This window comes from Vollenhovia emeryi, unplaced genomic scaffold (assembly GCF_000949405.1).
Source record: "Vollenhovia emeryi isolate VEMERY1.0 unplaced genomic scaffold, V.emery_V1.0 DF939123.1, whole genome shotgun sequence".
In the NCBI taxonomy this organism is placed as follows: Eukaryota; Metazoa; Arthropoda; class Insecta; order Hymenoptera; family Formicidae; genus Vollenhovia; species Vollenhovia emeryi.
Genome location: NW_011967243.1, coordinates 3,701,852 through 3,721,447, shown reverse-complemented (window position 1 = coordinate 3,721,447; position 19,596 = coordinate 3,701,852). Strand labels below are relative to the sequence as shown.

At 48.6% G+C, this 19,596-nt stretch overlaps 4 protein-coding genes across 4 annotated transcripts in view; 2 read left to right on the top strand and 2 right to left on the bottom strand.

The window, feature by feature from the left end:
• LOC105569763 overlaps nucleotides 1-671 on the bottom strand; it is a 3,217-nt gene extending 2,546 nt beyond the window's left edge. The window contains exon 1 of the mRNA XM_012026484.1: nucleotides 619-671. The gene's annotated coding sequence lies outside the window, so the exon portion shown is untranslated. The remainder of the gene's footprint in view (nucleotides 1-618) is intronic.
• A 261-nt stretch (nucleotides 672-932) lies between these two features.
• On the top strand, nucleotides 933-3,022 carry LOC105569759. The gene is made up of 3 exons (XM_012026480.1): nucleotides 933-1,064; nucleotides 1,422-1,648; nucleotides 2,151-3,022. Exons 1-3 carry the CDS (start codon nucleotides 1,029-1,031, stop codon nucleotides 2,998-3,000), a joined length of 1,113 nt encoding a protein of 370 aa, XP_011881870.1. The 5' UTR covers nucleotides 933-1,028; the 3' UTR covers nucleotides 3,001-3,022.
• A 67-nt stretch (nucleotides 3,023-3,089) lies between these two features.
• LOC105569762 (intron-binding protein aquarius) overlaps nucleotides 3,090-19,596 on the bottom strand; it is a 24,359-nt gene continuing 7,852 nt past the window's right edge. Inside the window, exons 4-15 of the mRNA XM_012026483.1 lie at nucleotides 8,501-8,614; nucleotides 8,095-8,198; nucleotides 7,805-7,916; nucleotides 7,490-7,703; nucleotides 7,333-7,381; nucleotides 7,011-7,246; nucleotides 6,283-6,670; nucleotides 5,597-5,845; nucleotides 5,148-5,505; nucleotides 4,822-5,078; nucleotides 3,618-4,752; nucleotides 3,090-3,541 (exon numbers count right to left, since the gene is read on the bottom strand). Coding sequence (XP_011881873.1) covers nucleotides 3,314-3,541; nucleotides 3,618-4,752; nucleotides 4,822-5,078; nucleotides 5,148-5,505; nucleotides 5,597-5,845; nucleotides 6,283-6,670; nucleotides 7,011-7,246; nucleotides 7,333-7,381; nucleotides 7,490-7,703; nucleotides 7,805-7,916; nucleotides 8,095-8,198; nucleotides 8,501-8,614 — 3,444 coding nt within the window. The 3' untranslated portion in view covers nucleotides 3,090-3,313. The remainder of the gene's footprint in view (nucleotides 3,542-3,617; nucleotides 4,753-4,821; nucleotides 5,079-5,147; nucleotides 5,506-5,596; nucleotides 5,846-6,282; nucleotides 6,671-7,010; nucleotides 7,247-7,332; nucleotides 7,382-7,489; nucleotides 7,704-7,804; nucleotides 7,917-8,094; nucleotides 8,199-8,500; nucleotides 8,615-19,596) is intronic.
• LOC105569760 (G-protein coupled receptor Mth2-like) lies at nucleotides 10,678-16,896 on the top strand. Its single transcript, XM_012026481.1, has 7 exons — nucleotides 10,678-11,090; nucleotides 14,183-14,441; nucleotides 14,772-15,073; nucleotides 15,256-15,334; nucleotides 15,453-15,613; nucleotides 15,773-16,013; nucleotides 16,092-16,896. The coding sequence occupies exons 1-7, from the start codon at nucleotides 11,039-11,041 to the stop codon at nucleotides 16,288-16,290; spliced, it is 1,293 nt and encodes a 430-aa protein (XP_011881871.1). The 5' UTR covers nucleotides 10,678-11,038; the 3' UTR covers nucleotides 16,291-16,896.

Genomic DNA, 19,596 nt, shown 5'->3' with positions numbered 1-19,596 from the left:
CGCCACCAGTTCTAAGCTCTCTTCCAGATGCCTATAATGAATTCTTCTGCTCCACAAGAATTCGCGGCGAAAAGAAGACCGTTGGCTCCTTTTGGACACGGTAATCCCGGTGAGAAACGACTCGTCGATCGACGTCGTCTCGGCATCGACGGACGCGTCGCTTCTCGACGGGACTCCCGAGGCATTTAAAAACGTCAACACTACTTAATTGAATTCGTACAACGATCGTCTATCTGGAACGCTGGCTAAAAGAAACAGAGAGGCGCACAGTTGTTCCTTTCCGTAACATCGCGAACCCCAGTGAGAAATGAGAAATTCGTCGATCGAGAAATTACATTCGAAACGACGTCGAATCGACGTCAATTTGACGGTGTCGATGTCGATTCGACGTCGATCGACGAATCATTTCTCACTGGGACGCCCGTGAGCCTCGGACACAATCTTTCACCGCGAGATTTCCGCGCTCGAAGGAGATGCCCCCGGGATGACACGCGCGTTATCGGTCGGTGATAAAGCCCGCGGGAGGGAGAGAGAAAGAGAGAGAGAGAGAGTCGCTTTCGGACGGAGATGGACGCGCGCGTCTTTTCTCCCGTGCGATACTCGACGCGAAGAGCGTACCTTCGATATGCTCGGCGCGGCTCGATAACCGTTATCGCCCCGCGGGCGCGTAAATCGCGACTCGAAGAACACGGCGGGCGAGAGAGCGCCGAGCTTTCGGGAAACGGAAATACGAATGTAAAAAAAGAACGTGACTTCACGCCCGCGCGCCGCGCTCCAAATCCGCGCGCGGCGAGGACGCGTCGTGCGTGCGTGCGTGCGTGCGCCGCGGAGGCGCGGCCCGCGCGGCGTGCCAGCGGCGCGAGCCGCGCGAGTACATACGCGTGGTACACGCGCGCGCGCGTGGCAGCGCGCGACGACGTCGAGCGGTCGTGTCGGTGAGCCGCGGACGCGACGCGGTGGAGGCGAACGTCCCCGGCGAGGGTCGGGCCGCCCGCGCCTCAGCGCCGAACGTCCCCCCGGGCGCGAGCATGTTCCGAGACGGCCAGTATCTGGAGGTGATCAAGGTACCGCGTGCAACAGCTGTCAACAGCTGGCTGTCAAGCGCGCGCGCGCGCGCCTCCGAACATCTGTTACGAGGAGCCTGGGCGACGCCGGAGCGGGTTTCCCTCGCTCAGCGCCCGGGCGACGTCTCGGTATCTCTTTTTTCCGAACCGGCCCGGAGGCGACGAGCGGCGGAACGATTTGCGCCTTCGAGGGGCCCGGAGACGCGACGGTGTCGGGCGATGGTCCGTCGCGTTTTAATTAGCCGCGCCGGCGGAGCGTCTCTTCATTAGTTTTTTCTCTTTTCCTTTTCTGGAACGACGTCCTGGGTAATTTTGTATCGAGGGCATTGCTCATCGTGTCGCAACGTGTGTCCGCAGGCCTCGGACGACTGCCTGGCGACCGCCGTGGTCACCGTGCAGGAGAGAACGGTGGAGATCGAGAAGCGGAAGGTCGTCACGAACAAGTGGCTGCGGGTCGAGGACTGGGCGGCTCTGTACAGGATACTGGAGCGCGCGATCCTGCGGAACGGCCGCCAGGACGGTGGCCCGCGCCGCGAGGGCCGGCCGCGCGAGTGGAGGAAGTCGACTCGCCAGCTGGAAGTCACGTAAGAGCCGCGGGTCGTCCTGGCCCCGACGACCTTGCTTATCAGATCGATTGGATCTCACCTCGACACCGGTCGACTTACCCGGAGAGACAGTTCTGTTGAATCGGTCGCCGATCAAGTCGATCGGAATTCAGTCTTGTCTATGAATAAAATGTTTTCTTTTTTATTCAATTGTAAAGGAGAGAATTTGTTTTGTATCATGTAACAACGCGTAATGATAGGTCGATGCTAAAAATCCCATACAGCACCGAAGCTTTCAGAAACATCTCGGAAAACATTGTTGCAATGTTGAAATGTTTCTGAAAGCTTCGGTGCTGTATGGGACGGGCATGTACTTTTTAAACAATATATCTCTTACATTTTCTTGTAATTTCTCATAATCGACAAGCATCGATTATACAAGCTAATCTCGCCGCGGGCAGAAACGGACAGTATCGGATCTTCATTTTGTCCCCGATCGGAAATTCACATGCGCACAAATAACGTGAATTTCGTACAACAGGTACACCTTCGAGAACCCGGAAAGCGCGAGCGACACGTCATCCTTGCCCACGATAAAGGTGCACGTGTCGCCGGCCCGGAAGAAAGCGGTGAAGCGAGAGGTGGCGGACGACGAGACGCCGAAGAGGAGCAAGGTGAAAACGGGCGACGACGCGACGCCGAAACGAGGGAAAGAGGAGAGGTCTCCGGTTCGTACGACGACGAAAGGCGATCAAGCCAAGAGGACACCGGAGAAATCGGCACGGCTCTCCCCGGGGAGGACGGAGGCTCCGAGCGCCGCCGCGACGGCGGGGCAGGGAGACCTGAAGCGGAAGAAGTTCCGGACGTACACGCTGTCCGACGATCTGGAGAACGCGCCGTTGGAGGAGTACATCCCGGACGCGCCGCGCGCCAAGAGGTCGTGCCCGGACTTCAAGTACGTGCCCAGCCGGAAGAGCGCGTTGGAGAGTATGCGATTAACGTCGAACGAGTACACGCCGACTCTGTGCGACGGTAAGGTGCGCGCGGCGGAGGGCGTGAGCTACGTGCCGAACTCCGTCGAGAAGCCGGAGGCGAATCACGAGATTTACGAGCCGCGCGCCATCACGGCGGTGCCCGACGGCGTCTTCGAGGAGTACGTGCCCAACTCCAAGGGACTCAACTCCTCCGTGGAGGAGTACGAGCCCGACTTCCGGTCCCCGAGCAAACTGACCAAGTTCGACGACAGTTACGTGCCCTCGAGCGTGGCGCGACGGAGCGCGCCGGACGACTCCAAGAGAGCTCCGGGCAAGGACAAGCCGAAGGCGCAGAGGCCGGAGGCCTGTCGGAAAGGGACGGTGGACAAGAAGAAGATCGACTACCTCTTCTCGTGAGATACACGGACGTCTTGAGTGCTCAGGCGTGGGCGGTGTGCGGCCGAAGGAAGCTCTGCAGTGAGAAAATAGATTTTGATACGACTGACATCTGTAAAAAGTGTAATTTATCTTAATACAATACATAAGATTCTATCTATATATATTACATATTGTTTGTATAGTGATATCTGTAATAAAAATTATTCTTGCTAAGTACAACAGCACGTCGTTGCGTACATTTGATGTCTTGGAACTGGAGCAAATAGCGGCTTCACTCCCGACATGTCGGTATGCCTCCACAGGGATCAGTCTTGCGGCATACGCGATCCACTTAGCGGTCGTTCTCGGCCTCGCTTGGAGGCTCCTCGATCAAGTTCTTTATAGGCTCGTATTTGTTCTCCGCCACTTCTTCCTTCGATTCTTTTATTTCAGCGTTATCCTGACCGAGTTCCTCCTCGTCGTCGGTGTCGTCATCAGCGCCCGGATGAGCGGAGACCTTGTGCGTCGGGCTACCCATTGTCTGCATGGTTCCCGGCTTTTGCCACATCTTTTGCGAGCCCTGAAAATGACGAAGAGAGGCCGCGTGAGCGACATATCGAAGAAGCGGCGTAAATCAATTTACAAGCAAAAGTTACCTTCATTCCGCTGACTTTCTCCATGTAGTAATCGTAAACGAACTTGGCCATGTGCGGCATGTCCTCGATCTCCATCGGGACTGTCGAAGGCACGGCGTCGTTCGGCCGCTCGGTGGGATAGAGCTCCTGCGGCAGTAGCTGCAGCTTCAGCGGTCTCTGCATCAGTTGATCGAACGCCGGCGTCAGCTCGAAACAGTTCTTGAAGAGGGACACGCGAGCGAAGACGTAGAGGCCGAGGCGGGCACGGGACATCGCCACCACTAGACGCCTCGCGTCCCTCAGGTGACCAACCGCGCGCGTCTTCACCAGAGACAAGAGGATGTAGTCGTTTTGCTGACCCTGGTACTTGTCGACGGTCGTCACTTTGTTCGGTCGGCCAATCAAAGGATTGTTCGCGCACCGGATGTTTATCACGTCCCTTATCAGGTGCTTCTGGCCGTTGTACGTCGTTAGGATGCTGATCTTGTCCGCCGGGTATCCCAGCAGGCGCATGTACATGAACACCGCGACGCAATACTCGGCCTCGGCGAGATTCTGGTAGAAGTAGGCGCTGGGCTCGCTCTCGCCGACGCCGTTGAAGTCCTCGACGTTCACCAGCTGGAAGTCGTACAGGAAACCGGCGTTCGCTACCAGATATTCGGGGCTGTGCTCCACGTGCGCCAGATTGCCCAGTTTCTTGTAGCGCCAATTGTAGAGATTGCAAATGCTGGGTCTGGCACGGCCCTGGCCGTCGAGATCGACCGTGGGCACGCCCAGTCTCACGAATCTCGCGAACAGGGACTGCTCCATGTTCGAGTACTTCTGGAAGGCCATGTTCTTGATGACCGGCGGCAGCTGATGATGGTCCCCGATCATTATCCAACGTTTCAGGCGATTATATCCATCCTGGGGATTTTGTAGCAACAACGGTATGAAAGTCTCTATCTCCAAGATCTGCGCGGACTCCTCCATGAGGATGTTGTCGTACTTGAAACCCATGTCGACAAGCTCGCGGCGTTTGAGCGCCGCGTGCGTACAGGTCATAGCGATCACCTTGGCCTCCTTCACGAGCAAGTATTTCGACCTGTCGAGGCCCGATCGTAGTAATTCGAAAGCGCGGAACTCCTCCAGCTGCGCGAATATTCTCTCGATATACCTGCGTAGATAATATCTCATTAAAAGTAGCCGCGATTATTTATCAAGGGTTTATCACGCGTGTTCTTACCTAAAGCAACTGCACGCAATCTTGAGATCTTCCTCGTATGAATTCCGCTTGAAAAGCGGCTGTGGGGCGTTGTCGAAGAATTTGTGGAAGGGAAATTCTTCGTCGACTATGGTAGATAAATCTGACTTTTCGCTCGTGTGCTGCCTCTGCTTGATCCTGACCTGGAAGCGGTCCCACCTCGTGGACACTTGATACATGAAGAAGTAACCCGCCGTTTCACACGTGTACGCGACGTCGCCCTTCACGTTCAGAGATTCCTGAGAGAAGAGATACATTGCAACAACGGAATACGATTAAACAGTATTAATAATTTGAAAAATAAATACCTGTAATCTCTGGACCTCCAAGAGCAGATCCAAACGCTTGGCGAGAACGTAATTGACCCTACCGTAGCGACTGAAGTCCTTTTCTGTTTCCAGGGCCTCCTCTCCGTGACCGAGACGCAGCAGATGCCGCTCGTCGATATCGAGGGCCATTATCTTCTCGAACAGCTGATTAAGCGCTTGATTCGAGTGCGTGACGATCAGCGTTCTCTGATTCGGAAAATTGTGATACAGATTCGAGATGATTTGCACAGCGACATCCGTTTTGCCGGTACCGGGCGGGCCGACGACCAGCGTCAGACCTGGCTGCATTCCAGCTCGTATAGCTTCGACTTGCGTTGGCGTAAAGGGAATCTGATTTCTGCAACGTGGCAACATGTTTTTCCTCCGTTCAAAGTAACACGTTTTAACATGCTATTAATACGCTACGAATAAACAAAGTGAGTGCTAACTTTTTCGGCTCGTTCGCTCTGTATGGACCTCTGCTGGGCGGCACGTGTGGTTTAACTGTAATGACCTTCTTGACCGGTTCGTTGTTGTGCTTCGCCAGGACATCCTCGAAAATCAGCTGGAACGGCCGCACCAGGTTCCCTTCGTCCTCCGGCTTCGTTTCGATTTGGTACTGAGGAAAGCTGGCTCGCAGATGGTCGATGTCGAGGAACGTGTCGTTGAAGTCTATCGTCGCGATTTCATCCGGCATTCTGTCGCGTCAAATAGTTTCAGTATCAAATAGTTAGGTCGGGCAGTAAGTTGACAGCCCACTCCCAAGAAACCAAATCTTCTCTCAAAGAAAGGCCTCTGATTGAAGATAAAAAACTAGAGGAAACTCGAGCCCGACTTGGACTGTAGCGCCATCGGGTAGATTATATAAATTATTACAGAATGCAAATTATCACAGAAGACAGTAGAAAATTTTGATTTATCTTTCAAACAAATAACCGAGATAAATTAGTATTGCTTGGAAGATACTGATGGAGTAATTTGCACGAGAACGTAATTGCAAAAGAATATATCTACTGTTAAAATCTCAGATATGCTCATCCGTTTATAATGAATGCTGTTCCGAGCAATCAAACAAGTTACACCCTCAATTTTGCTATTGGTATAAATGTATGGATGGATAATAGATAAAGATTACCTGGAATAGCATGCTGCACCCGGATCGCCGTATCCGAGGATTATGTCGTGCAACCAGTCAGGCACGACGCATTCAGTATTCATCAGCTCCCTTATTGTCTCTAACACGGCTTTGAAGTTGTTCTCCTTAGGTTTACGTCTCATTATGATATTAAATCCCTCGTACACGTCCTCGCCGCCGTGGCTGGCGTTATCCATATCGAGCCGGTATTGATTGCAGTCCAGCCACACTCTATAGGTGCGTGAATCGCCCGGTAGAATCGGCCTCGGCTCGGGGCCATCCTCTATCACTCTGCCGTTCGAGTCGAGCATGCCCTCGACCTCGCACCCTCGCACCGTCGTTAAACCCACTTGCGGTACAAAGGGGAGCTTGTGACTGTATTTAGTGCCTGCGACAGTATGACAATTGTCTTAGAGAACTCTGATCTATATTATTATGAGGCTATTAATTAAAAAGTTTTTTAAATAGCGAATTCATCGCTGAGACTGCATACGAAAGCAAAATTTGCTTATATATTCAGTCATTCAGTACCGTAATGAAACGTGTCTTATTGATAAAAATGTTAGAACAAGATACGTTCTTCAATTGCGACAAAATCGTCTGTAATTTGGAAGCTAAGAATTAATCTGTTATTTATAGCGAGTTATTAGAGATCTTTTCTTTATGTAATTCAATCTTATTTACGAAACAGACTCAAGTTACTCTCTTTAACATCCGTCTTATCTTACCGATAGGATTCGGCGGCTTGACTGTGATGAGGAAGCACACGTCGTGTTTGCGAAGGTTCTCCCATTCGGATTTAATTTCCTTACGAACGCTGAGGTTTATCGTTGCGTCGGCACGGACTCTCGATGGCCGGTTCTCGCCGACGTTAGGCTTAGCCACCTCGACCACGGCGAATTGCGTGATGGGCTGAGCCATTCTGGCCCATCCGCCAAAGTAGACACCGCCGTCCTCCGCTTGCCTACAAGTAAGAAGAAATATTGTGATTACTTTTATTTTTGCGAAAATACGAAGAGGCTAAATGTGCAACGCGGCGATTTAACATACCAAGGACTTAGCCTGCTCACGGCATCCTCGATGTCTTGTCGTATTTCGTCTGTGAACAGCAGCAATACAATGAGTTTAACTGATATATCCAGTCATAAATTTGGATAAAAAAAAACGACAACGCCGCCCACTTATTTTATTACAGCTTGTCACGTACATGTAGATTCCAAGCGGAATAGATTGAAATTCCGCAGCAGATAATCGTGCAACGTGAGGAACTGCAGGTTCAGTTTCGGCAGAGCCAGACAGCCCTCGCCAGAAAAATATTCGGTCGGGACGATGCTCTCGTTCCAGATGATATCCTCGGTCGGGTAGAGAGGCATCTCATTCAGCTCTTCGAGCTGCGACCGCCTACGCTCGTGTCGCGAAATCTGAAATTAAGACGCACACTCTCAGAATTCAGATCGACCTTGATGGCGTGAAATCTCCCGCGGTATCTCTCGACGTTTTCTTTTCTTTTTCGTACACCCACCAGCAGTTCGCGCAAGAAGTCTATATCCAGGCGGTACCAATTCTCATCCTTTTCTCTCTCCGCGGGCGGCACTAAATTTAAATAACTCGCGATAGACCTTAATTTTTCTTGACTGAAAAGAAAACACAATATTAGTCGCGGTGTTCCTCAATGCAAAACACTTCGTGGTGTTTATACGTCGATATAAGTGTTTCGCGCAATGAATTATCCGACGATATTATTTTCGAGATTAATGAGCCACGCGTATTTTGTAGAGTAAGCGAATAACATCTTACGTGTACGGAACTGACCTGAGTGAACCGAAGTGTTTGTACAAAGCATCCCTGACGTCGACGCTGGCTACGTTGGCCAATGCGAAGCTTCTCAGGTCCGGGAATTTCGCAAAGACCGCATTCTGAAAGGAGTTATAAATTACCTATTAGTCTCGGGATTTCAGGAATTTATTATACGTAATATCTACGTCAGCGTTAACGATACGGCTGATAGGACATAACGGCTGAAATTAAAATTCATGTCTCGGGATATTGGATCAACAACGTTTGGTTTACGGGAACTACACAACGCGTTCAGTCAACGCGTCGATTTGCTATTTTTGCATTAAAGGCAAAAAATCGGGGATGTCCTTTCGCATATTTTATTCAGCGCGTGTGCAAATTGCTTCTTAATGCGCGGCGATGGCAACAACTCTCCACGTACCTGAAGGGACGTAATCTTGGCGTAATGCAGCTCCGTCATGTCGTGATCCGTCAGAGGATTGCCGGTCTCCTCGCTGATCTCGAACCGCGCGTAAAACTTGAGCATCTCCAGGAGCTGCAATCAAGATAAATCGAACGGATAGTTTTTCGAACGGTGTTATTTATTGTTGCGCATTATAAATCGCATGGCTTCTTTCATGGGGACGCGCGACTGGCTATGCGCGCGCGATAAAACCAGAATCAACAGAATCATGCATTTATAATCGATTCTTCGACGTCATAGGAGGACCTGCCGCAGGTATGTTAATCGTTTTTCTCAACGGACGAGAGGTTTCCTCCTCTCCTTCGGCGAGGAATCCTCCCGAGAAATTCCATCGTCGAGGAGCTGATATTTATTTTCCGCGCGTTTCTCATTCGTTGTCTGACAAAATCATTTTCCGCAGTGTGTTAAAATCTCTCTCTCTCTCACTCAGCAAATGAAGATTATTAACTACTCATTTCTGGGTTTAAGACGAGCCAAAAAACATGGAAGATAATTCAGTTCTCATTTTAAACGTCCTGGTGTAATATTGTGTAGGCACGAAATGTATTATTTAAGTATTATATTATTATAATGCCTTCAAGGGAACAAAATCTTCCGGCCGTTCTCATTTATTAACAAAGGCAAGAGACAAAACAAGACAATGAACGTAAAGGTTGCGAGACGTGCGAATTAATGAAATAAAAAAAAGTTAACAGAGTAATCCGTTGATAGATACATCTCTCAGGTGGTACCGCAATACCGTGAATATAATAGCTTCTATCATATTCTTTGGGCAATTTTCGATGAAGACCGATAAATTAATAAGCTCGGCTTAATAGCGCGCCTAACAAACGAGCGTGCCAATTAGTGCGGTTCGTTACTCGTTCGTTGCTTGGCGTGTTCCACATATCAAGCGACTCTTCGAATGCGATTAACCGACTGCGGTTTGAAGGAAGCATCGCAGCGAATGTTAACGATAGTAATTAATCATATAGTAATTATCAGAATTGCCTATCCGTTCCGCCTTCCCGCTCGCATGTGCGTTGCAACACAATACCCCGGTTGGAGGATAATTCTAAAACTTTCGGGACAATCCAGACGCGGTGTTTCGCAGTGGACTCACATATCGCCAGCATTTTCATTTCTACGTATGAAAAAGATGCTGGACGCGTAACGGTGCTCCTTCAACGTGTTTCTTTGCCGCGTTCTCATTCACGAGGCGTGACGTTCGTAAAGCACCAACGATAACACGCAACGCCTCCGTGTTCCTTCTCCTCTTGACTAGACGGACGTTTATTTCGTGTCTCTCGACTTTGAAAGGGTATGCAAATCCAACCACACAGCGTTACGTACTGATAACGTATCACAAGTTCAATAAGAGAGAAACAACCATTTCTCACGTTCTACCACTCGATGCTAGAACTTGGTCCAAGTTCTAGTTCCGAAAAATGTTTAGCCCACCAACTTGCAGCTATTCCATAAAAACTGTAAGTGGATTGTCCAGACATTTCTTGAAACTACAAACTTGGACCAAGTTCTAGCATCGTGGACACAGGCCTTTACTCTTTTCTTAACTAATTAGTTCTCTTTGCGGTATGTATTCCCCTCGGAGAATCCCTTCTGCGTAGCTTTCGCGTCCCTATTTGCATATCGACGCCTAAGGGAGGATCCGCCGCTTCGGTGGACCATTGTTTCACTCTGGCCGTCGTTCGCAACGCGATCTGATGGTACCCCTCACGAGGGAAAGAAAAGAAACAATACGCGGCACGGTCGCACCGCGCGAAAAAGTGGGAGAGGGATCTCGGTGCTATCTTTCAGCCGCCGGCTCTGTCCGCATCGCCGGTAAGCTCCGGAGAACAGCTCGCCGTTACGTTCAGTTTCGCAGCGCAACCGCGTGAGTTCGGCCAACGGGCGACTCGCCGTTCCGATCGCTTATCAGGGCCCAATCGTATCGACAATCAAAACACACGTCGACTTCTCTGTAAAAGCCCGCGTGACACGCGTCGAGGGCTTTTCTCGTGATTTCGATAACGGGCACCTCGTCTGGCTCGATCTGTGCAAACAGAAAACTGCCTTTTTCCGCGACCAAAGTTCCGCGTCAGCTTTCGAGTGAAAGCGAAGGTCGATCGATAAGGCACCGATAAGGTCTTCTCACGCTCCTCACGTCTGCAGCAGCCCGGAATCGGGGCGACTCCGAAGTGCCAAGAGGGAAGGAAGAAGCGCGCTGACAGGAAGCGGGAAATCAGAAACGCAACCTGGTGGCAACGAAACTTGGAGCTTGTTATCTCTGGAGAACTTTCCACGATAAGCCATCGCGCGCTTGTTTCCTGCAAACACCAGTGCGATCTGTTGTCGGTCCGTTGACCCTCGCTTGGTCCGCGTGACCCCAAACCAGACTCTCCCCTTGGAGTTCGTGTCGCCGGAGCTTCTTCGCCCAGGTCGGCTGTCCATCTTCGGCGAGAGACAGACTCGCCCCGAATATCCAGGAACGAGGAGATGCGGTAACGAGAGCGAGAGATGATGTCGTTGACCGGCGTGAGTTATCCCAGGCAGCCGAGCGCCAGCAGAGGTGAGCTTCGTGTGCTTCCCTTGCGCGCCTTTGCGCGCTGGACTCTCCTCCTCGTGCGACGTTTTCACAGAAACCTTCCGTGAACCGGTTTTATCTGCGTCGGTCATAAGAAAAACTGATCGTAATTAATTAAACTGCCATTGGCAGCATCACCGATCGCTTCGCGCTTCGGATCGTTGTAATCCATTTCCCGGAACTTGGAAATCCTCCCGCGTGGAACCGATCACGTACATTGCAAAGTTCGCTTCTTCCATCAGTCCTAAAATATCGCAGTGTACAAAGCATGGTACACGCTGCGCATTTTACGATTCAAATAGCGTCACTTCTCTTTCATGTTGTTTCATAAACGTGCGCCTCGCGATCACGTCTCGTTCTGTCCGTTTCTAGCGAGCACACCAGAAACGTATCTCGTTTACGTAAAACGTAGCTCATTGGTATTCCACGACGCAAACTCATCTATAATACAATCGCCGCCGCCACGCGCACGGCCACGCCGGCGATGGAGCGTCCGATGTTCAATTAATTTATCAATTATCAAAACCTGAACACGCATTGTATAATGTTCAGGTGTTGATAATGTACAATAATGAATACGTATTGTACAATGATTATAAGAAAATTCGCGATTATCGGTAGGAAAAAAGAACTCCAATCTATCACGAGTATTTCCGCAACAAGGAAGCTGCTGTGAGGAGAATTATTACTAGATAATCGACTTGCAGTCAACATTAATGCACACGTTGGGATGCGCGCGCGCGCTTGGGAGAGACAATATTTCGTTGTCTACTTGGAAAACGCGCGAGTCCGCGTAAGGTCGTTGAAAACTAGTATCAAGATAAGCGCACTGTGAATTACTGAGAAAAAATCGCAACCGGCTCTCTATAAATAGGCGCAGATGAGGAAATGAATACTTTATCGCGACATTTCATAATCTTCATAAAGCTCGTTTGATCTAGAGATACAGAGCGGCATTAGGCAAGCCACTTCGATTATCAACAGCGATTTGCGCTCGTGCGATTTCTGTTGAAAATGAGACATTTCAAGCTGCAGCTGGGTGTCTTGAGGAGATCCTGTTCTCCTTCCTTCTTCACTGAAAGAAAGCGGATCCGCAGCTTTGAGCGAACGACCACGCATCTTACCTTCGCTTGGAAATATCTCATTTTCAACATTTTACAATATTGTTACAATATTCATTTTTGTTATGCTTTTTGAACATTTTCACAATAATCGTTGGAAGCTACGAGTGCCTACTGGCCCCTTCCTTTTTGCCCATGAATTCTATCGCTGGCGAATAGTTTATCGCGCTAACGCGACAATCCAGACTGAACGAACAGCGGGAAATTTATCGGCACAACACTTCTCTAATATATGTACATATATACACGGAGGCAATGATAACGGCGACACGTGAGGCATAAGAGCGCTTATTCCATTCATTATACGACAATTGCATGTAATTAAACATGGACGGCGTTTCCATCGGCTTTAATTAAGTCGTCCCCGCTGCGGTGAGCGACGTAGGTGACGAGACCGCGTCGATTCATGGTTAATTCCACGGTGTACTAAAAAAGCAAAAATTGTTTCCAACGTCAGACTTTTCCTAGAAGTTACGCGACAACAATATTCGACGATTACTACACGCTCGGCGCGTTGTAAGGCGCGACTTCTTGACTCCGTTGATGATTTGCGATACGAGGTATCGCGTTCAAAGTTTACGATCTCGACGTTCGCACCGTGACGGGATAGTTACATCGATCGGGTCAAGAGATCGCCCTAGAAAACTTGAATAATCTCGCGAGAGAAGGCGAATGTGTGTACACACGTTAACGATCGCATTTCGCGCAAAAGTAATATGTTATCCGGCGAGATTACCAGGCCGATATCATTATAAATAAAAGATGCGAAAATAACTGAGGCGTTCGCTTAACTGATGATAATAGCAACAAATCAACAGCGTAAAAGGAAAGGAACATTTTAGAATACGCAAGTTCGCAAGAAACATACACGCATTGCGTACCGATAAGTGAAGTATACACCATCTTTTTAACAAAGCGATTAACATTATCGGTGGATATTAAGGAGCATTAACATAACAACAAACAACTTGACGCCACGTGCGGGCGTGTAATCTCGCGACATGTGGGAACAGGATACCGCCGCAATTTTTGCAAGATAAATTATTCGGCGTGTTAACTCGCTCTCTGAATTTCGTGCTGCTTCAGCGTGAGATGCTCTCGTGAAATGTCAAAACGTGAACGCGGTCGAAACGGTACGCCGGAGTACCTGCACGTGCGTCCGGTCCAGCGCCTGTCAATAAAGAGTTAACAGTCGCAAGTTAACGAGAGAGCCGTCCCTCCTTCTTTCGCAACGATTGTTTGATATCGCACATCTGCCATTTAGCTGAACTGGGTTACGGGTGCCATTTCCACGTCGCGTCTCTTGTTGCGTTCTGCGGAGATCGGGCGACCGCTTTTTATTTCTCCTGCGTCGAGGAGGTGGATGCCGACATACGCAGATGGACCTGCGTCGTCTCGAGCTTGGTTTTCCCAGCAAGAGTCCCGCGCTTCATTTCCCGCTGGAAATCTCATAGCCCCCGGATAACTGAAACATTCACGTGATAACGCCGGGTCTAGTATCGTCTAAGATAAAAAAATGTTCCGATATCAGGTCGACCCTTGACGCGCACGGAAGCTCTGTTGAATGTGCGTGCCGTGCGTTAGAACGTGGCGATATATTATGGAATATTTTTAAATTCTATCGTTATGTTAACACACTAAACCCGTCGTCAGCTTAACGTGCATTGTATAAAGTTTTCGTAGGCGAGATTACGCCAGTAAAGACGGTGCCCTCACAAACGGGATCGTCGACAATACCCAGATTATTGTCAGACGAATATTGCGATCTTTGAGAAACTGACGTGGCCAATTAATGAGAAAAGATTCATTCCTTGTCACAGTTCCGCGCGATTAAACGTGACAAAACGGTACACGACTGTGTTATTTTAAGCTGCACCTTTCTGGCAAGCATCTATCTTTTCACAGAAGAGTTGAGTCAACCGTGTCGTTACGTTTAAACAATGCGATATTCCGCAGGTCCCCTCTGGTTGCTGTGGCTCTGTCTGTTCGCGAGCTCGGTCTCCCCGAGCCTGTCCTTCAACGTATCCTGCTGTCCCAGGAACACGGAATGGCTGGTCTCGCTCAATTGCTCGGACGGCACGTCGATCCGGCTGGAGTGCCCGAACCAAATCTACATGTTGGATCCCACGCGGGACGACAACTTCACTATTGTCCACGAGAACGACACCGTCTGGCTGCAAACGCCTGTCGATGATATGAAAATCCCGGCGGACAGGTAGAATCTCCGCAAACTTCCGCTTGTACTTTATCCGCGGACTAATTTATCGCGCACGTGCTCGCGGAAGGAGAAAGGAAATAAAGAGAAAGAGAGAAACGATAGCTGGAAGCAGCTGGGAGGTTGAGAAACACGAGGAAAATCCTGGTGTTTGGAAATTTTCTGCGCTCACGTAGTATCGCGAGATGCATTATTGTGGCAAGTTATTATTGCGCAATAGTCCCACGCAGTTAGAGTCTTCCGTAATGAGCGAACGATTAATATCGCGACGGATCCGTGACTGACAATGAGCGTTGATTTCGATCGCTAATGAATCTTCTTGTTCGTTAGATTCTGTACAACCAGAACGATGTACAACAAACCGGTTGCCCTGGTGTGTTTCGACGAGGAGCTGATGGAAGAGAGCGTGGTGAAGACGTGGAAAACCACGTTAATTTGCATCGTCAGCCTCATCTCGGCGATCTTCCTGATCATCACCCTGGCGATTTATGTTATATTGCCGGAATTGCGGGAGTTACAGGACAAGGCGATGATGGCTGCTGTTACAACTTTGGCGGTCAGCTACACTATCCTCTCCATTCAGCATTTACGGTCGAACTTTGAGGACGACTACGTCATCTGCGTTTCTCTCGGTATAAATATATATATATATATATATTAATAATCACATACAATTCTCGTCAAGTCGCTCTAACAAATGTAGAGAAACTTATCGCCGACTTACGACAAGTATACCTTGAAAGGCTGCACATAAAAATAGTCTCTTGTCCTTCCAACTTTCCACTATTATCCAATCCGTGCGTTTGCATTTCAGGATTTATATTGTACTTCTCCTTCATGTCTGCGTTCTTCTGGTTGAACATCGTGGCCTTCAACGTGTGGCGATGCGTGTGGTAAGTGCTAGGCAAATACGTCGCCGGATGTGCGTAAAATTGCAAACACTTTCGTCTATCGGAGAGACAGATACCTCGCATTTGCGCATGCATCTTCAACATTCAATTATCCGCACAGGTTTAGGAACTTCAGGGTAAAGGAGCAATTGCTCTTCTACACTTACTGCGTTTGGGGATGGGGCGGCCCGACGTGTTTCCTGATCGCCGCGCTGACGACGCATCACATGTCGGGCGAGTACTTGCGACCCGGCTTTGGCGAATACTCTTGTTGGTTCAGCGGTAAGTTTTAAGGAAAGAGCAGACGAGTCTCGCAAAAATATTGGAGTAGAAAAAAAGTTCAGCGAGTGACTTCGCATAACATTGTCGATTTAAGGGGTCCGTCGCGCCGAGCATTTTCTAGGATAGAATATTATTTTTCGTGTCCATTCTTTTCCACAGGCGGTACACAAACGTGGGTGTACTTTTACGGGCCGATCGCTATTTTGTTAACGTTAAACACGATCTATCTCGGGATGACCAGCTGGCGTTTGTGGCATCAATATCGCGATTACACGGGCAGCAAGCTGCGAGTCTTGCGATTTAAGTGCCTACTGTACATTAAACTGGTGTTCGTCATGGGTATTACCTGGATCTTTGAACTGATATCATTCGCCGTCGGGTCAAGATTGGATGAATTCTGGTAAGCAATTGTTAAAACACCCTGCCCTGGCGTCAGCGTCTATCGTTTGCTAATAAAGTGATTTTTTCTCCTCGCCAGGATAGTGACGGATCTATTGAACGGTCTTCAGGGATTCATCATATTCCTGTTGCTGGTCGCGACGCGGAAAAGAGTGCGGAAGCTGTTGGCGAAGAAGCGGCCGTGCGGTATCGCCTTCCCGAAATCCTGGGCCGCGTACGAGGACGAGGAGTGCGAAGAGGTGCTTCCCGAGGAGCTCGAGCTGTCTCAACAAGGATAAGGCGCTCACACGCGTCTTCCTTGCGCAATTTCTTTCCCAGGATCACGACGCGCTTTAGACGTAAGAAATATCGCCTGGGAAAAGATAATCTTGATTTACCTGTGCATTATCTGCAATCAGGCGCAGATAACGCGGCGTGTTGTCGAGCTTTTAATTAATCTGATTCTAGAATTAACTCGTTTGTACGCGCATTTCATTCTCGTGCTGCACGAATATTCTCGGTTTTGTATAGTCTCAGTTATGTTAGTCCGTTATCACCCGCGCGATTTAGTTTAATTGTGAGACCAATATTATTTTATCGTGTCTCTCGTTAACACACGTGTGTATCATCACTTATCCTTTTACGTATAGCGCCATAAGAGAGAGACCTAAAAATATGACGTTTGCCTGATAACGAATTAAGCAACACAAATACATGTTTCAAACGGCCGATCATTGTGGAACGCAAGCGTGCTGTTTTCACGATTAGCGTAATGGAGTACATTATTGTTAAGCGCTGCATAAGAATCTCTGTAAACATTATGCAAATGTTGATCCGAATCGCAGAGAGTGTCTCTGCGCGCAGGAGAACACGTGGACACAGAATTATAACGACGATCACAATTACTCATCGGTGCGTAATATCATTTCGCGCCTGTGATTCAGTTACAGTTTCTCGCTTAAGTCACTCGCGGAAATGTGACGACAGCCAGACGTTATCCACGTCCCCACGCTTCCCTACGATTTCCTACGAAAACGCGCAAATCCGACTCATTCGCGTTGTTGTTTTCTCCCGTTCTATCTACTTCGCTATCGCGCGGGTCCCCGGCGCGTGATATCGCGCGCGCGGTGAGAACGTTGCGCAAGCGAAACCAAACGTGAACGGGAGCACCTGCGACATTGGATTGGAGCCACAGCCACCGGGCAATTGAGCAACAAGCCGCGACGCAAGATCGCTCGCTTGTATCCCGAGGCCGAAGGCTACCGGGCACTTTCACCGCGGGCGAGACAATAGTCCTGATACGTGTGATGCGCGTATTAGCATAACAAGCACTCGTCAGAGAGCTCCGAGTGTCGCCCGATCCGATTCGCGCGGTGGCACAGGTTTAGACCAAGAGGTTTAGGGAGCTCGTCACCGCCGCAACGCGGTAAATGTGCGCTTTAAACAAACACACATCGCTTGTCCCACTTCCACCGATCTCGCGATAATTCGTTGCGCGTCATCCGCTTCGACGCGCGTTCATTAATGTAAATTGAAAGGCGCCCCTCCTCGAGGCCCCTTCTCCGTGGATTCTTCGATCAGTTCGAAGCTGATTCCGCGATTCCTCGAAGAGTGCAAGGACGACCTGTGGTTTAAAAATTATTTATATCCCCCGATATCTTAAAGGAACCTACATTTCACGTCGGTTGAAGGACCCACGGACGAATGGTGGGCTCCGCAAGAAGTGCGACAGTTTAACAATAGAGTATCACAAATGTATCAAATAATATCGCGTATGACAAACACGATCGCATTCACGCAGTACATTCTGGCTTGTTGCAGATAGCTGGTAACGACACGAGCAACATTTTTTAAGCAAAGTGGATCATCCCGAGACAATCGAAGCGACTAGAGACCCCCTGTAGATCTAGCCATCGGAGACTGGCCATAAGAGTTCGTCAAATTCCCGCGGGTGAGAGAGAAACATAGGCTATCTCACTCTTCTATGATCGTAGAATCGAGATAGTCTATGTTTCTCTCTTACTCGCGGGAATTTGACGAACTCTTGTGGCCAGTCTCTGGATTACAGGGTCTCTAGACGCGACGAATTCGCCCAAAATACATTCGATTCCGCAAAATAATCGGCAGAACGCTTTCACAAAATGTTTACAAACGTACGCACATTTTATACATTGCTACTTAGTTCTATAAAGTAAATCACAAGCATTGCCATTTAAATTCTCTCGCGTTCACAATATTTACCGAGGCACAGGCTAAGTGGACAGAGAATTCTTCCGATTAAATCTTTCATAATTTTCAACGTTAAAAACAAAATTAATACCTCGCTGTTATTTGAAATGCTGACTCATGCTGTTATGCGCAGATGCATTCGTTGCAGCCTGAGAATTTCGTACTTATGCTCTTTTTTTTTCTTCGTTTTCATAATTATATCAAAATGACTTAATAATAAAGTAACGTGTACGTAGTCGAACCGTCATTTGGATAAAGGTGAAGTGGGACAAGAAACGACATGGGAAAAAAGAAGATAAATGAAGAAAATCCAACGACAGATATAAAATATTATCTCCTCGCGTAAGTTGCTCGCGTACCTGCATATATCACCGCGGCCAGTAGGAATAACATATTAGACAGGCATGAGAATTAATCCACGACAATCCCGGAACTTTCGTTAAGTTTTATTATAGCTACGCTAATGAAATGCACCGTTAAACTGGAGATAAAGAAGGATATTGCGGTGATTTGTACATTCTCTCCGCGTGTCCTCAACACAGAAAGAAGTGACATGTGAGAAAGGGACTTGCAAGTTTGATTAAAGTTATTTAAGAAGAGAAATCATTCTATTACGACGTAAAAGTCGACGAATTTAGGCTGCACGAGGAATTAAAGACGCACACCACTCACTCCCTCTCTTTCTAGCCTCGTAAAGTTGACAATGATTCGATTGTTCAACGAAAGAGGAGCGTCACTGTCGTATACAATCATCATTGAGAGCGTAAATAGAGCATGTTAGCGTTACATTACGTCTTGAGAGCGAAAAGAGAGTGCCGACAAGAAGGGGAGAGGCCCGGCAGTCCGGAAGGCCCTATTGGTCTTTCTCGGAGGACTCTTTATTAGTCAATCTATTTTTAGCGTGCACTGTTAAATCGGCAAGTCCTACAGAGAATCTCGTGAAATTCTTTTCGCGCGCTCCAAACAAAAAGAGAATTGGAATAATTTCTACATTCTACCCATGTGTCGACGCAGGAAGGCATTGTAAGTGAGAAAAGAACTTGCAATTTTCATTGAAGCCGTTCAAGGAGAGGAATTTGAACACACGAAAACACTCGAGCAGCAGCACTTGAGAATTTCAACCAATCGGAATTTTCAGCGTCGCTTAATTTGCAGAATGTCCGCTTACATTTTACACTGATCAATCTCCCCAAGACCTTAAGTCTTACCGCTTAAATCCTACCGTGTATTTCTAGCTTTTGATTGACGACAACAGTACCTGAAGATGAACGTTGCCCTCTGTACTCTACATTTCTATTCATATCCCAGCAAATTTATCTTTACTCGCACAGTAAAAACACATGTTGTCGCGGGAACCAAAAGTCCATTTTTCATCT

Bases quoted from the DNA above. Each gene is read 5' to 3' on its own strand.
- LOC105569759 (XM_012026480.1), top strand. From the start codon at position 1,029: ATGTTCCGAGACGGCCAGTATCTGGAGGTGATCAAG. The intron at 1,065-1,421 runs GTACCGCGTGCA...GTGTGTCCGCAG, and splicing joins AGTATCTGGAGGTGATCAAG to GCCTCGGACGACTGCCTGGC. The intron at 1,649-2,150 runs GTAAGAGCCGCG...TTCGTACAACAG, and splicing joins ACTCGCCAGCTGGAAGTCAC to GTACACCTTCGAGAACCCGG.
- LOC105569760 (XM_012026481.1), top strand. From the start codon at position 11,039: ATGATGTCGTTGACCGGCGTGAGTTATCCCAGGCAGCCGAGCGCCAGC. The intron at 14,442-14,771 runs GTAGAATCTCCG...CTTGTTCGTTAG, and splicing joins ATGAAAATCCCGGCGGACAG to ATTCTGTACAACCAGAACGA. The intron at 15,335-15,452 runs GTAAGTGCTAGG...TTATCCGCACAG, and splicing joins AACGTGTGGCGATGCGTGTG to GTTTAGGAACTTCAGGGTAA.